This window comes from Vicia villosa, linkage group LG7 (assembly GCF_029867415.1).
Source record: "Vicia villosa cultivar HV-30 ecotype Madison, WI linkage group LG7, Vvil1.0, whole genome shotgun sequence".
Taxonomy (NCBI): Eukaryota; Viridiplantae; Streptophyta; class Magnoliopsida; order Fabales; family Fabaceae; genus Vicia; species Vicia villosa.
The window spans coordinates 102479819-102493141 of NC_081186.1; the positions used below are offsets into that span (position 1 = coordinate 102479819).

The 13323-nt window shown below is 33.6% G+C and overlaps 1 protein-coding gene across 1 annotated transcript; it reads left to right on the forward strand.

Annotated features, from left to right (window-relative positions):
- On the forward strand, positions 1 to 4676 carry LOC131619873 (IQ domain-containing protein IQM1-like). Its single transcript, XM_058890915.1, has 9 exons — positions 1 to 91; positions 1540 to 2005; positions 2094 to 2208; positions 2648 to 2713; positions 2846 to 2934; positions 3035 to 3122; positions 3402 to 3632; positions 3973 to 4074; positions 4222 to 4676. Exons 1-9 carry the CDS (start codon positions 1 to 3, stop codon positions 4612 to 4614), a joined length of 1641 nt encoding a protein of 546 aa, XP_058746898.1. The 3' UTR covers positions 4615 to 4676.
- Positions 4677 to 13323: the final 8647 nt, after the last annotated feature.

Here is a 13323-nt window from a genome sequence, read left to right on the forward strand (position 1 = left end):
ATGATGAAACATTTGGTGTTGGTCGAAAGTGGTGATATTTGTGCCGCCACATTTCTTGGAAGTGATTTTTCTGCTCTTGCTCAGGTTAGTGGTAAACTTTGGCTCGAATTTAACGAGGTCCATCAGAAGGTTCATCCAACGAGGTAGACCCATAATGCTACTTGGCTGAGGGCAAAATGGTACTCGATCAATCTCATACTCGTGAATTTGAGCCCGACTAACTGGAAGGCCATAGTCTGAGTCTAGATCTATAGGATCTTGCTAGCGTCTTTTCAAGGCGGTTCGAAACCGTTACAAATGATTGATCAGAGCTAGATTAGAGTTCGATAGATCCAAATGATATATATATATATATATATATATATATATATATATATATATATATATGATATTTCGGCTTCTTGAGACTTCAATTTATTCACCTGATACACTTTTGGATTTCAGATCTGAAAATCATATGTGAAATCATGGAAATCATAAGAATTAAAAGTCGTAGGAATAAAAAATGGAGAGAAGCATGGTGCTAAGCATGATGGTGAAAAAGAAGTTAATTTGAGCGCTCATTGCTCAATCGAAGTCCTTCCATTACTGTGACAAACATAACGCCTCAAGAAGCTTGGAGCATAATGTCAGGCCTTCAGTTGACCCCTTCATAATTTTTGGGTGTACAGGGTATGCCCCTGTTCTGAACGAGAAGAGAACAAATCTTAATGATAAGAGTGTGAAATGTGTCTTTATTGGTGTTAGTAAAGAATCCAAGACGTACAAGATATATAATCCCATTACCGAAAAATAATCAAAAGTCAAAATATTCTCTTTGATGAAGAAAATACATGGTATTGGAGTTGCACCCAGAAACAACAAACTTTAATTAAGCCATTAATAAAAATCAAATACTAAAATCTATAAGCGAAAACAACAAATTTTAAGGTAGAAAATTTTTAAAAAAATTAAAATACTAAAATCTATAAGCGAAAACAACAAATTTTACACAATGGATTCTCTCATTCTATCCATCTCTCTCCTTCAACTAAAGCACATGCAATTGTGCAGGGAGAATTAAAAAAAAAAAAAGATAAATAGAATAAGAGAGAGAAGATATTAGAAAGAGATGGAGACATAAATGAGAAGGAGAGGGTTGGAGAGAAAATGTTGAAGGAGAGGATCCAAACCCCAAATTTTAAGGTAGAAAATTTTAAAAAAAAAAAATTAAAATACTAAAATTAATTAAAAGTTAGTATATTTGATTTTAAAGTGATAAAAGAATTCTATATTATATAAACTAAATACCCCTTTTAAGGTTTAGAGTTTTGACTCATTCTGTTTCTGTTTCATTCAATTCATTCACATCACCGCGTATAACACTTTTCATATACACACACTCATGTAACACCTTCTTCAACAAGTCACACAATTTATTTTTTATTTCTTTCCAATAATTTCTCCATTCAAAACAACCCATTTTAGGGACTAGACACAAATTTTCCTTATTTAATTCCATAATTAATATTTCAAACCATCACCACCATTTTTCTTCAGTCTCTTTCTCTAACATATTTGAAAATACATTTCACCTTTTCATATACACACCAAACTTGTGCCTTATAAAAGAGTGTTCATTTTCCAATAACTATAATCAGTTACAAATGATGACAATAACAGGAGATGTTATGAGTTTCAAGAATGAAAGAAATTTACATGATGAGGCTATTGCTGAAGAAGAATCAACATGTTCTAAGAGAAGGAAAGTTGGAAATTTGAAGCTGCAAACTACATTTTCATTCAAGTACTTGGTTACAGAAAATTCTGGTTCAAAAGATGGTTTTATTGAGGATGTTTTCTATAAACAAAGCCCTTCGATTTTATTAGATAAACCCGAAATTTGGTTTTCGCCGAAATCCATTGGAGAGCTTGATGTTGCTGCAATAAAGCTGCAGAAGGTTTATAAGAGTTATAGGACTAGAAGAAATTTAGCAGATTGTGCAGTTGTTTGTGAAGAGCTATGGTTAGTTTCAATTTCAGTGTTCAAATTTTTTTTTTATGTTAATTATTTTTGTTGAATATTTTTTGATATTTTTTAAATTTTTTTACAGGTGGAAGGCTTTGGATTTTGCTGCACTTAGTAGATGTTCTATATCACATTTTGATTCAGTTAAATCAGAAACTGCTCTTTCAAAATGGTCTAGAGCTAGAACTATGGCTGCTAAGGTACTTTTTAATGTCAAAAGCTATAAGCTTTGAATAATCTTTTGGATAATGGAGAATAATACCTTTTTAATGTTACTTGTTTCAATTATATAGAGATTGAGACACAGATACAGACACGCGGTACTAACACAAATATCAAATAACAATAACCATAATAGAGATTGAGACACCAGACACAATACTAACACAAATATCAAATAATAATAATTATAATACGTGTCTGTGTTTGTGTGTCCGTGTTTGTGTCACACAGTGACGTTTGTGCTAAAAATTTGTTACTATTTGTGTGGAAGATAATTGATTAGATATTAATTTGGATTTTTCAATTATATATTTGACTGGACCATAGAGAAGAATTCAAAGTTTTCATTCACTTTCCGACACAATCTTTTAAGAATTTGTCATCAATTAACTTTTTTTGTTTGTTGGCTGTTGGTAGGTGGGAAAAGGATTGTGTAAAGATGATAAAGCACAAAAATTAGCACTTAGACATTGGCTTGAAGCTGTAAGTTCATATCTCTAATTATTGACTTTAATTAAGAAGCTGATTAAATTAAAACAAAATCAACATTCATTCATATTTATTTAACAAATCAACCTCATTAATTGAAAATTAAAATTTTCTTGTAATTTGCAGATTGATCCTCGACATCGATATGGACACAACTTGCACTTATACTATAATGTTTGGTTTCATAGCCAGAGCACTCAACCTTTTTTCTACTGGTAAATTTTCTAAACCATTCTAATTCAAATACTAAAACATGTATTAACATTTAACATAACATTGATCATTGATTTTATAATTTAATGTTGTGACATAAAGGTTGGATGTTGGAGATGGAAAAGAAGTAAATCGCGACGAATGTCCAAGAATTGATTTACAGAAGCAGTGTATAAAATACCTTGGACCAGTAAGTGCTTTCACTTTCATCTATTACTTACAACCACATAATATACAATTTGATTGGACTTTATATTATAATTTTTTTCATATTGATCATGATGGAATTCAATCCAAGTACTATGTAATTTGGTCAATTATAGAGTGCAAGTGGTGCATCTTAGGACTTAATTAACAAGTATATTAAATTAAAGCATTAAACCATGCTTTATGAATATAATATTTGAGCAGCCACTAAAATATTCTCTATTATAAGTGGTTTAACTTATTTTTTTGGTTACTTATGCAGAAAGAAAGGGAGGTTTATGAAGTGATTATGGAGGAAGGAAAGTTTGTTTATAGAAAAAGCATGAACTTTGTACACACTTGTGAAGGATCTAAGTGGATATTTGTTCTTAGTTCATCTAGAATTTTGTATGTTGGAGAGAAGAAAAAAGGGCATTTTCAACACTCAAGTTTTCTAGCTGGTGGTGCTACTATTGCATCTGGGAGATTGGTTGTCCAAAATGGTGTTCTTCATGTAAGATATCATAATTTTTTCTCCATATTTTTCATTGATTATCTAAATATACTTTCGGACACATGCCGATGGTGTTCTAGCACAATTATCAACTAAGCTGACATGACATTCGAGGACTTGTTACAGAGCTATTAAATCTAAATTGAGTGTTTCTCACTTCTAGATTCAATAACTTTGCAATGAGCGCACCATGTGTTACATGCTACAAAGGGTTCCAATTTCACATAAAGATAAGCCCAATGAATGGTTAATCACCAAAAGATAAATTTAAAAAAAAAATTAAAAAGCAGTTAACTTTCTTTATATGCAAATTGATGTTGATTAATTTTATTTTTTTCAGGCTATATGGCCCTATAGTGGTCATTATCGTCCTACAAAGAAGAATTTCATGGAATTCATTGGCTTTTTGATGGAACACAAGGTGGATTTGACAAATGTAAAGGTAAATTAATAATTATCAATTTCAATGCAAATTTCTCTTTATTAATTAGGCTATTTATGTCTTTGATTTGAAATCACTAACCATCAACATGTTGAAAAATTATGTATAACTATTTAGTAATAATTCAATGTTTTTTTCCTAATACAGAAGTATCCAATTGATGATGATGTTCCACCTTCAGAACATGTTGACAATGAGGTTCAATTTGAGTCCACAAAAACTAATGTAACATCAAGTGACTCTACCAAAAAGTGTAGCCAAAACAATGTCACAACTTCACAACATAAAGAGTGCAAACCTTTGTCAAGCAAATGGACCACAGGAGCTGGTCCTAGAATTGGTTGTGTGAGAGAGTACCCTACAAAACTCCAAGCTAAGGCTCTTGAACAACTCAATCTATCACCTAGAGTCAACAATGGAAAAGTCACTAATATGATACCTATTCCTTCACCAAGACCTAGTCCAAAAATTCACATGTCTCCTAGACTTGCGCATATGGGAATTCCAAGTCCAAGAGTACATGTTACTTCAGCAAATTAGAGTCTTATTAAAATCAGACAGCGAATTTGACAGAATCGTATTGTTCCATAGTCAATTCAAATATACACTGCAAAGAAAATATTTTATGTATTTTTTTATTCAATAATGTTGTTTAGTTTATACCTTAGGTTAGAATTACAGGACAAAGATTACAGCAAGATCTAACTCATGATTATTTTTTCATGTACTTTTTTCTTTTGGCCAATTCTTTTGGTCATTCACCATATGATGAATAATTATTTATTTTTTTCTCCATCCATATGTTTAATTACCCAACTGTATTTTGTGAGTTGGGTCAATATTCAATTCTTGTAAGTCAACTAATATTTAAAGAAGTTTTCTAGTTTTCTATATCACTCTTTCTTAGTCATGAAGATTCTCTACCACTTACTTGTCACTTGGCGTGTAGATGAGGCATCATGTCAAATATTTACCAAAATTGGTCTCATATTCAATATACAGATAATGTGGACATAATAGGAGCAAGACATGCAATGTTCCCTTATGTGTGATTTTGATAGTAATAGTAATGTATCTATGTATACTCTAAAGTCAAGATTTGGATATTGGTCTAAAAGGGAAAAGAAAGATAGAGAGATAAAAGAAAAGGTGAAGATTGGTTTGGGTGGAGAATATAAATGTTTTGGTAAGACTAAGAACTTATTCCTTACAATAGAGCTAAGAGATGAAGGATAGACATTTAAAGTGGGTTTCATTATAAACAGTACATCGTCGACAATCCAAATAATAATAAATATGAGGGAGTGACTTAGAGAGGTTGATTAGTAGAAACATGTGAGATATTGGATCGAACTCTAGTATTGTCGAAGGGTAGCTTCTTGGTTCGACAGTTCGACAGAGTTAAGCATGAAGTCGAAGGATTGTTCACATGCTGGTGTCGAAGTGTGCATGCTGTAGTCGAAGATGGGTCTAGCATGCAGATGTCGAAGATGCTAGGGTTGTTAGCATGTTAAATTAGGTTTTAGTGTTTAAACCCTAATTTGTTAAGTTAGCTTGTTTATTAAGTTGGCTTGTGTAATGGGCCTTGCTGAAAAAGCCCATTAGTTAGTATGTTAGGTTTTATTATAAATAGCATACTAGTCTCTCATCATTGCTAAGCTGCAAATCCTAATTTAGGGTGAGAGAGGTTATTTGTTATTCTTGTAAACTTGTAATCTTGTTTTAAGAGAAAGTAAAAAAATAGCAGTTATAACCAATTCTTGTGTTCCTCTTCTTCCCTGTCCTTTATTCTTCCTTGTTTTATACTTTGTTCTTGGCATTGAATTCACAACAAATTGGTGCGGTGAGCGTGGAGAAGATGCCTTCAACAAAGTATGAGATTGAAAAGTTCACCGGAGTGAATGATTTCGGTCTGTGGCGCTTGAAGATGAAAGCCCTACTGGTTCAGCAGGGTTGTTTGGAAGCGTTGAAGGGAGAGGCAACCATGAATGCAGAATTGACGGCAGCGGAGAAGACAAATATGATCGAGAAAGCACACAGCGCAATTTTGTTGAGCCTTGGTGATAAGGTTCTCCGGCAGGTATCAAAGGAGACGACGGCATCAGGGTTATGGGTGAAACTTGAAAGTTTGTATATGACCAAATCGCTGGTAAATCGACTCTACCTGAAGCAAGCTTTGTATTCATTCAAGATGATTGAAGACAAAGTATTGGCTGAGCAGTTGGATATGTTCAACAAGCTGATTCTTGATCTTGAAAATATTGATGTGAAGATCGATGATGAAGATCAAGCGCTGTTACTATTGTGTTCTTTGCCTCGATCACATGCTCACTTCAAAGAAACTCTCTTGTATGGAAGGGAGTCCCTGACGTTTGAAGAAGTTCAATCAGCCTTGTACTCTAAGGACTTGAATGAACGAAAGGAGCATAAACCTTCGACTGTTGGCGAAGGTTTGGCCGTTAAAGGAAAACTCTTACGAAAGGATGGTAAGTTCGACAAGAAGAAAGGCAAAAGTCAGTCGAAGACTTACAGTGGCGAAGCATCTGGCATTCGATGCTACCATTGTAAGAAGGAGGGTCACACAAGAAAGGTGTGCCCTGAACGCTTGAAATATCATGGAGGTAAGGATAATGGCAACGCTGCCATTGTTCAAGATGATTTCGAATCATCTGATGTTCTTGTGGTTTCAAGCAGTGACTCTAAGAAGGAGTGGATTATGGATTCAGGTTGCACTTGGCACATGACTCCAAACAAAGACTTGTTCGAGGAATTATGTGATCAAGATGGTGGATCAGTATTGCTGGGAAACAACAAGGCTTGCAAGATTGCAGGTGTTGGATCTGTGAGACTCAAGCTCCATGATGAGTCAATAAGGTTGTTGACTGAAGTCAGGTATGTTCCTGATTTGAAGAGAAATCTGCTTTCTCTTGGTGAATTCGACAAGAAAGGATATGTTTTCCAAGGAGAGAAAAGTATCCTAAGAGTCATGAAGGGTTCGAAGGAAGTCTTGAGAGACTATAAAGAAGTTATGAGGAGTCGAAATAAGACTGAATGGCTGAAGGCCATGGATGATGAGATGAAATCTCTTCATGATAATCATACTTGGGAACTGATCAAGAAACCTGTTGGGGCAAGGTTAGTCAGCTGTAAATGGATTTTCAAAGTTAAGGAAGGAATTGAAGGAGTGACGTCGAAAAGATACAAGGCAAGGTTAGTTGCAAGGGGTTTCACTCAGAAAGAAGGTGTCGACTTCAATGATGTGTTTTCTCCTGTTGTGAAGCATAGGTCCATTCGAATGTTGCTTGCCATGGTGGCACAGTTCGATCTTGAACTGGAACAGATGGATGTGAAGACTGCGTTCTTGTATGGTGATCTAGATGAAACGATCCTGATGAGGCAACCTGAAGGGTATGTCGAAAAGGGGAAGGAAGATTATGTGTGCAAGTTAAAGAGATCTTTGTATGGTCTGAAACAATCTCCTCGACAGTGGAATAGGAGATTCGACAAGTTCATGGCACGCATAAGTTTCATTAGAAGTCAGTTCGACCACTGCGTTTACTTCAGATTTCGACCTGGTAATTCATTTGTTATTTTGTTGCTTTATGTGGATGATATTCTCATAGCAAGCAACAGTGTCGAAGATGTGATGAGGGTGAAGGCTGAACTCAATAAGGAGTTCGATATGAAGGATCTGGGAGCTGCTTCCAGGATTCTTGGAATTGACATTCGAAGAGATAGAAAGAAGTCGAAGTTATGCCTATCTCAAGAGGCATATCTACGGAAGATTCTTGAAAAGTTTGGTATGTCGAATTCGAAGCCAGTTGTGACTCCAACAAACCCTCAATTCAAGCTGAGTATTGATCAGTGTCCCAGTACTGATGTCGAAAGAGCCTATATGAATAGCATCCCATATGCTAATATAGTCGGTTCTTTGATGTATGCTATGGTCTGTACTAGACCCGACATAGCATACGCAGTAAGTCTTGTAAGCAGGTACATGGCGAATCCTGGAAAGGCTCACTGGCAAGCATTGAAGTGGATTTTAAGGTACATAAATGGGTCTCTGAATAGAGTCCTAATTTATGGTGGAGCCTTGGGTGAAGATAGTAAAGCAGTAATAGAAGGATATGTCGACTCTGATTATGCAGGTTGTATGGATTCCAGAAAATCTATTTCTGGATATGTTTTCACTATGTTTGGCACTGCAATTAGTTGGAAAGCAACACTTCAGAAGGTTGTTGCTCTATCAACCACTGAAGCGGAGTATATTGCCCTAACTGAAGCTGTGAAAGAAGCATTGTGGCTTGAAGGTTTTGCGAATGAGCTGAAACTTCAAGGTCGAGGTATCACTGTTAAATGTGATAGTCAAAGTGCAATACACCTGTCGAAGAATTCAGCCTATCATGAGCGAACTAAGCACATTGATGTGAGGCTGCATTTCGTCAGAGGAGTAATCGAGCGTGGAGAAGTCCAAGTGCTGAAGGTTTCGACTGAAGACAATGCTGCTGATATGATCACCAAGACATTGCCGAGTTGCAAGTTTTTCCACTGTATGCAGTTGATAAAGCTGCATGAAGAAAGCTAGTTTGTTCCTTGACGTTGTAGAGTTAGGTCCAAGGTGGAGATTTGTGAGATATTGGATCGAACTCTAGTATTGTCGAAGGGTAGCTTCTTGGTTCGACAGTTCGACAGAGTTAAGCATGAAGTCGAAGGATTGTTCACATGCTGGTGTCGAAGTGTGCATGCTGTAGTCGAAGATGGGTCTAGCATGCAGATGTCGAAGATGCTAGGGTTGTTAGCATGTTAAATTAGGTTTTAGTGTTTAAACCCTAATTTGTTAAGTTAGCTTGTTTATTAAGTTGGCTTGTGTAATGGGCCTTGCTGAAAAAGCCCATTAGTTAGTATGTTAGGTTTTATTATAAATAGCATACTAGTCTCTCATCATTGCTAAGCTGCAAATCCTAATTTAGGGTGAGAGAGGTTATTTGTTATTCTTGTAAACTTGTAATCTTGTTTTAAGAGAAAGTAAAAAAATAGCAGTTATAACCAATTCTTGTGTTCTTATTCTCTTCCCTAATTCCCTATTATACTTTGTTATTGGTATCGTTTTTCACAACAAAACATATAATGAATTTTAGAATAAAAAAGTCTATTTATATGTGCATTGAGATATAGCACTAAATTGGAGGAAAAAAATCTTAAATGAATCGGATCAAAGTATTAAATGAATCAATTTCAATGTTAAATTTTAGCTTTAATTGATCAGCACCAAAGCCACTGGAATTGATTCAAATGGAATCGAAACCTTTAAATGTGGAATCAATTCCTACAAATAGAGGCAACACGTTAATAATAAAATGGATAATTGAATTGATTACACCCGTCAAATGATTTGGTTCCATCAAACCGTGACAAAATAAGAATGTAAAGAATAATAACTGAATTAATTTCAAAGGTGAGTGAATCTCCAATGAATAAATTGAACTCACGAGTTAAAAAAAAGACTTTATTGAATCGGTTTCAATACTGATTGAATCGATTCTAGTAGACTTGAAAATTGAATCGTATCATGTAATGCTTTGAATCGTACATTTAAGGTTGAATTTAGTCAACTTTTTATTATATGCATGAAAAATCTATTATTTGTGTGTATGATGAGAGACTCAATGAAGAATTCAAAAATTGTAATAATATATAATATGCAAAACATCAAAATAATGAAATAATTAATAATCCGCTTGAAAGTAATTTCACTACTCGACACAATTCTAAGTGTTTTTTTTTTTAAATCTTTCAACATAGAATGTATTACAATGTTATCATTTACATAGGTGTTTCAATATTTTGTGTGAGATGTTCAATAAATAACACAATAAGAAGTTGGGACTTTATATAGTTTTCTTTAAGATGATTGCTAGATGATTTTTTTTAAGTAAAGAAGTCATTGAGGTTTTGTACTATTGGGTCATGTTGTTTCATGCCCATAGTACTCCTACTAGGTCTTGTAGCACATTGTGTGTTGTACTTTTTGTCATGCAAGGCTTGTATCTTTTGTACTATTGTTTAGTTGCATGTTCGGTTCTCTGCAAGAGTAGCAGACTCTATAGCACATAGTTTCAAATTTTGGAGGGCTTTTGAATCTTGAAAAGTCAAATTTTCTTTTTTACATTAATATTAATAAACATAAAAAATGTTTTAAAAAATCCAATGAATGAAAAAAATACTATGATAGAAATCCAATAATTAAAAAATGAGATTGATTAAAGTAAAAATAATAATTGAATATTTTTTTTATTAATATATAATTGTATTTTTGATCTGTCATTTTTAATCATTATAATTATATTTTTTAAATTAAATTTGGACTCATTTATAAATTAGAACATGGCCTTCAGTTTGATTGAGATGATCCTGCTTAATTGTTTTTTAATTTGAAAATTTGAGAGAGAAAACAATTAAGTTTATTATTCGAAGAATATGCTTTGTTGATGGTAGGTCGAGAAACAAACTCAGAGAGTGTATAAATTTGATTATTTGAGAGAGGATCAAATAAGTTGACTTCCAAGCTTGGAGTTGACCATAGGAATTTAGTAGAGCTTGAGTAACCATCTTTGGAGGATATTATTAATAGCTTGTACCAACAGATGAATGAGTCATCATGACACACAACCAAATGTTGTTTCAACAGTGCAGTACCAAAATGATTATAATCTTTTGTCAGATATGAAATCCTCCTGATTCATCTAGACCGAATAATTATTTGTAGAATCATCTTTACTCTTTCAAAAAGATAGATTATAAAAATCCAACTAGAAGTGATCTACACAAGTAACATACGTTAGACAGTAAAATTATTCTTACATCGTGTTACCGTACAAAATTAAAGTGTAAAGTGTTCTTCAAACAAATCTTGTAGATTCGCCAAACCCTACTATAACCTTAAAAACCTATAGTAATGAGTGTTTTTGTTGCTTGTAGATTAAGTGTGTAGAATTATTTTAAGTCCATTGTAGATTCGCACTTGTTGTGAAATGGGCGGTAACCACGTAAAAGAAAATCGAGAGGCATTTAACAAAAATGTAAATAGAGATTTGAGTAAAATCCCATACAATTTTGTTAGAACTTATAATTGAAGTCTTTGAGAATCCTATTGACAACTCAACTTGAAGATTGAAGAGAAATATGAAAACTTTTGAAAATCCTAGTGACTACTGAACTTGAAGATGAAAGAAAAATATGAAATTTTTTGAGAATCTTAATGACAATTGAACTTGAAGATGGAAGAGAAATATGAAAAAAAATTAGAATTGATTTTGAATTTAGTTGAAAAGTCGTTAGGGTTGACTATGACTTTCATCTTGTGTTTTTTTATGTTACGTTTTTTCAATGACAAATTGTTAGTGGTTAATTATTAGCAATTATTTATAGCCTTGCCAAAATTCGAATTCTGAATTTCCAACTTTTTTTAATCTCTAACGCATCTATTTTTAAGTCAGCTGAACCATCTCTCTCATCCCTTTTTTTGTTTTTGTTACTTAAGGATAAACAACAATCTAAATTTGGAGATTGATGACTTTCTCAGCATAAACAAATATTTAGTATCTTTTTTGAGTTTCATACGAATTTAGTAGATCATGAGTGATTCTAGATATGATATTGCATAGAGTCGAAATATTTACTCCCGCTAATCTTATTAAAAAAATCTAATTTTTTTATATTAAATATAAATGAATGTCAACAAGTCTATACATATTTAATAACTCTATTCTTAAATTATTTCTATATTAATTACTTAATATTATTAAAAAATCACAATTTAATTATGAATAAATTAATAACTATGTTTATTCTTTTATATGAAATTAAAAAGGTTAAATATATCTAATTATTAATTATAAAGTTTTTTTTTATATAATTAAAGTCAGAGTAGTATTCTTAAATTCTCTAACCAAACAATTTTGTAGTGTGTGCCGTGGATTTCCCTTAGTATTAGCTAAACATGTTGACCATTTGGCCCAACATTATGACCACCTAGGAGAGCACAAGAGCTTGACTGCCTATATTTCATCTTTGTAAGCATTGTTTTATTACGGTTTGTTCCGCCTGGCAGAGAAAACTTGTCTGCCTAGCAAAGAGACAGTTTGAAGCAAGCTCACATGGAGATGTTCAATTGCTAAAATCAGGTTCCTCTATGTCGTTTAAGGTTAGCCCTCCATAGGTGACATAATAAAATAATGTCAACATGAAATACGATTGAATAGTTGTATATCGTACTAGTATAGTTTTATCGAATTGGTCAGAAAATTTTGGTCAATAAGTTATTCATTGACCTAATGATGATTCAACCATTGAACTAGTTAAAATAGCATATCCAAAAAAAAACTAATAATTTAAGATTTAATTAACATTTGTCTTATTCCTAAATGTGCGAAAACAAAAGATATGAAGGATCTTCGACGCATATCTCTTTGTAACGCTGTCTATAAACTAGTGGCTAAATTGCTAGCTAATAGATTAAAACTCGTTTTGGATAAGTGTGTTTCGGAGGGGCAGTCGACTTTCGCTGAAGGGCGTTCTATTTTGGACAACACTATGGTTGCTATGGAAATTATTCATGCATTAAAAAGGAGGACGTGTGGTAACATTGGTTAATGATGTGCGTGTGACTTCGGTGCATTATTCTGTTCTTGTTAGCACTGATAGAGTTGGACTAATCCTAGCAGGAATAGGGCTTAGGCAAGGAGACTCATTGTCTCCATACCTTTTCATACTAGTATCTGAGGGTCTTTATGCTCTTATTATAGGTGGAGTTTCTCGTGGAGACCTTCATGGAACACATATTTGCAGGGAGCACCAAGTGTGTCTCACTTGCTTTTTGCTGACGATTGTTTTTTATTTTACAAGGCTAACCTCACAGAGGCGACGTGATGGGGTGAGGCATGTGTTGAGTACAAGGTTCTATTTGGATTTACCATCCATGATTGGTAGAAGCAAGAAGACGACGTTCTCTTTTATCAAGGATAGGATATAGAAAAGAATTAACTCTTGGGGTGTTATATCTTTGTCTAAAGCAAGGAAAGAGGTAATGATTAAATCAGTGCTTTAGTCGATCCCGAATTATATTATGAGTGTTTATTTGATTCCGGATGGGGTGGTGAAAAATATTGAAAAAATGCTTAACTCGTTTTGGTGGGGGGTGGTAGCAATAACAAAAGTATAAGGTGGATGTTCTGGGAGAGAATGACTACT

Bases quoted from the DNA above. Each gene is read 5' to 3' on its own strand.
- LOC131619873 (XM_058890915.1), top strand. From the start codon at position 1: ATGATGAAACATTTGGTGTTGGTCGAAAGTGGTGATATTTGTGCCGCC. The intron at 92-1,539 runs GTAAACTTTGGC...ATTTTTCTTCAG, and splicing joins TGCTCTTGCTCAGGTTAGTG to TCTCTTTCTCTAACATATTT. The intron at 3,633-3,972 runs GTAAGATATCAT...TATTTTTTTCAG, and splicing joins TCCAAAATGGTGTTCTTCAT to GCTATATGGCCCTATAGTGG.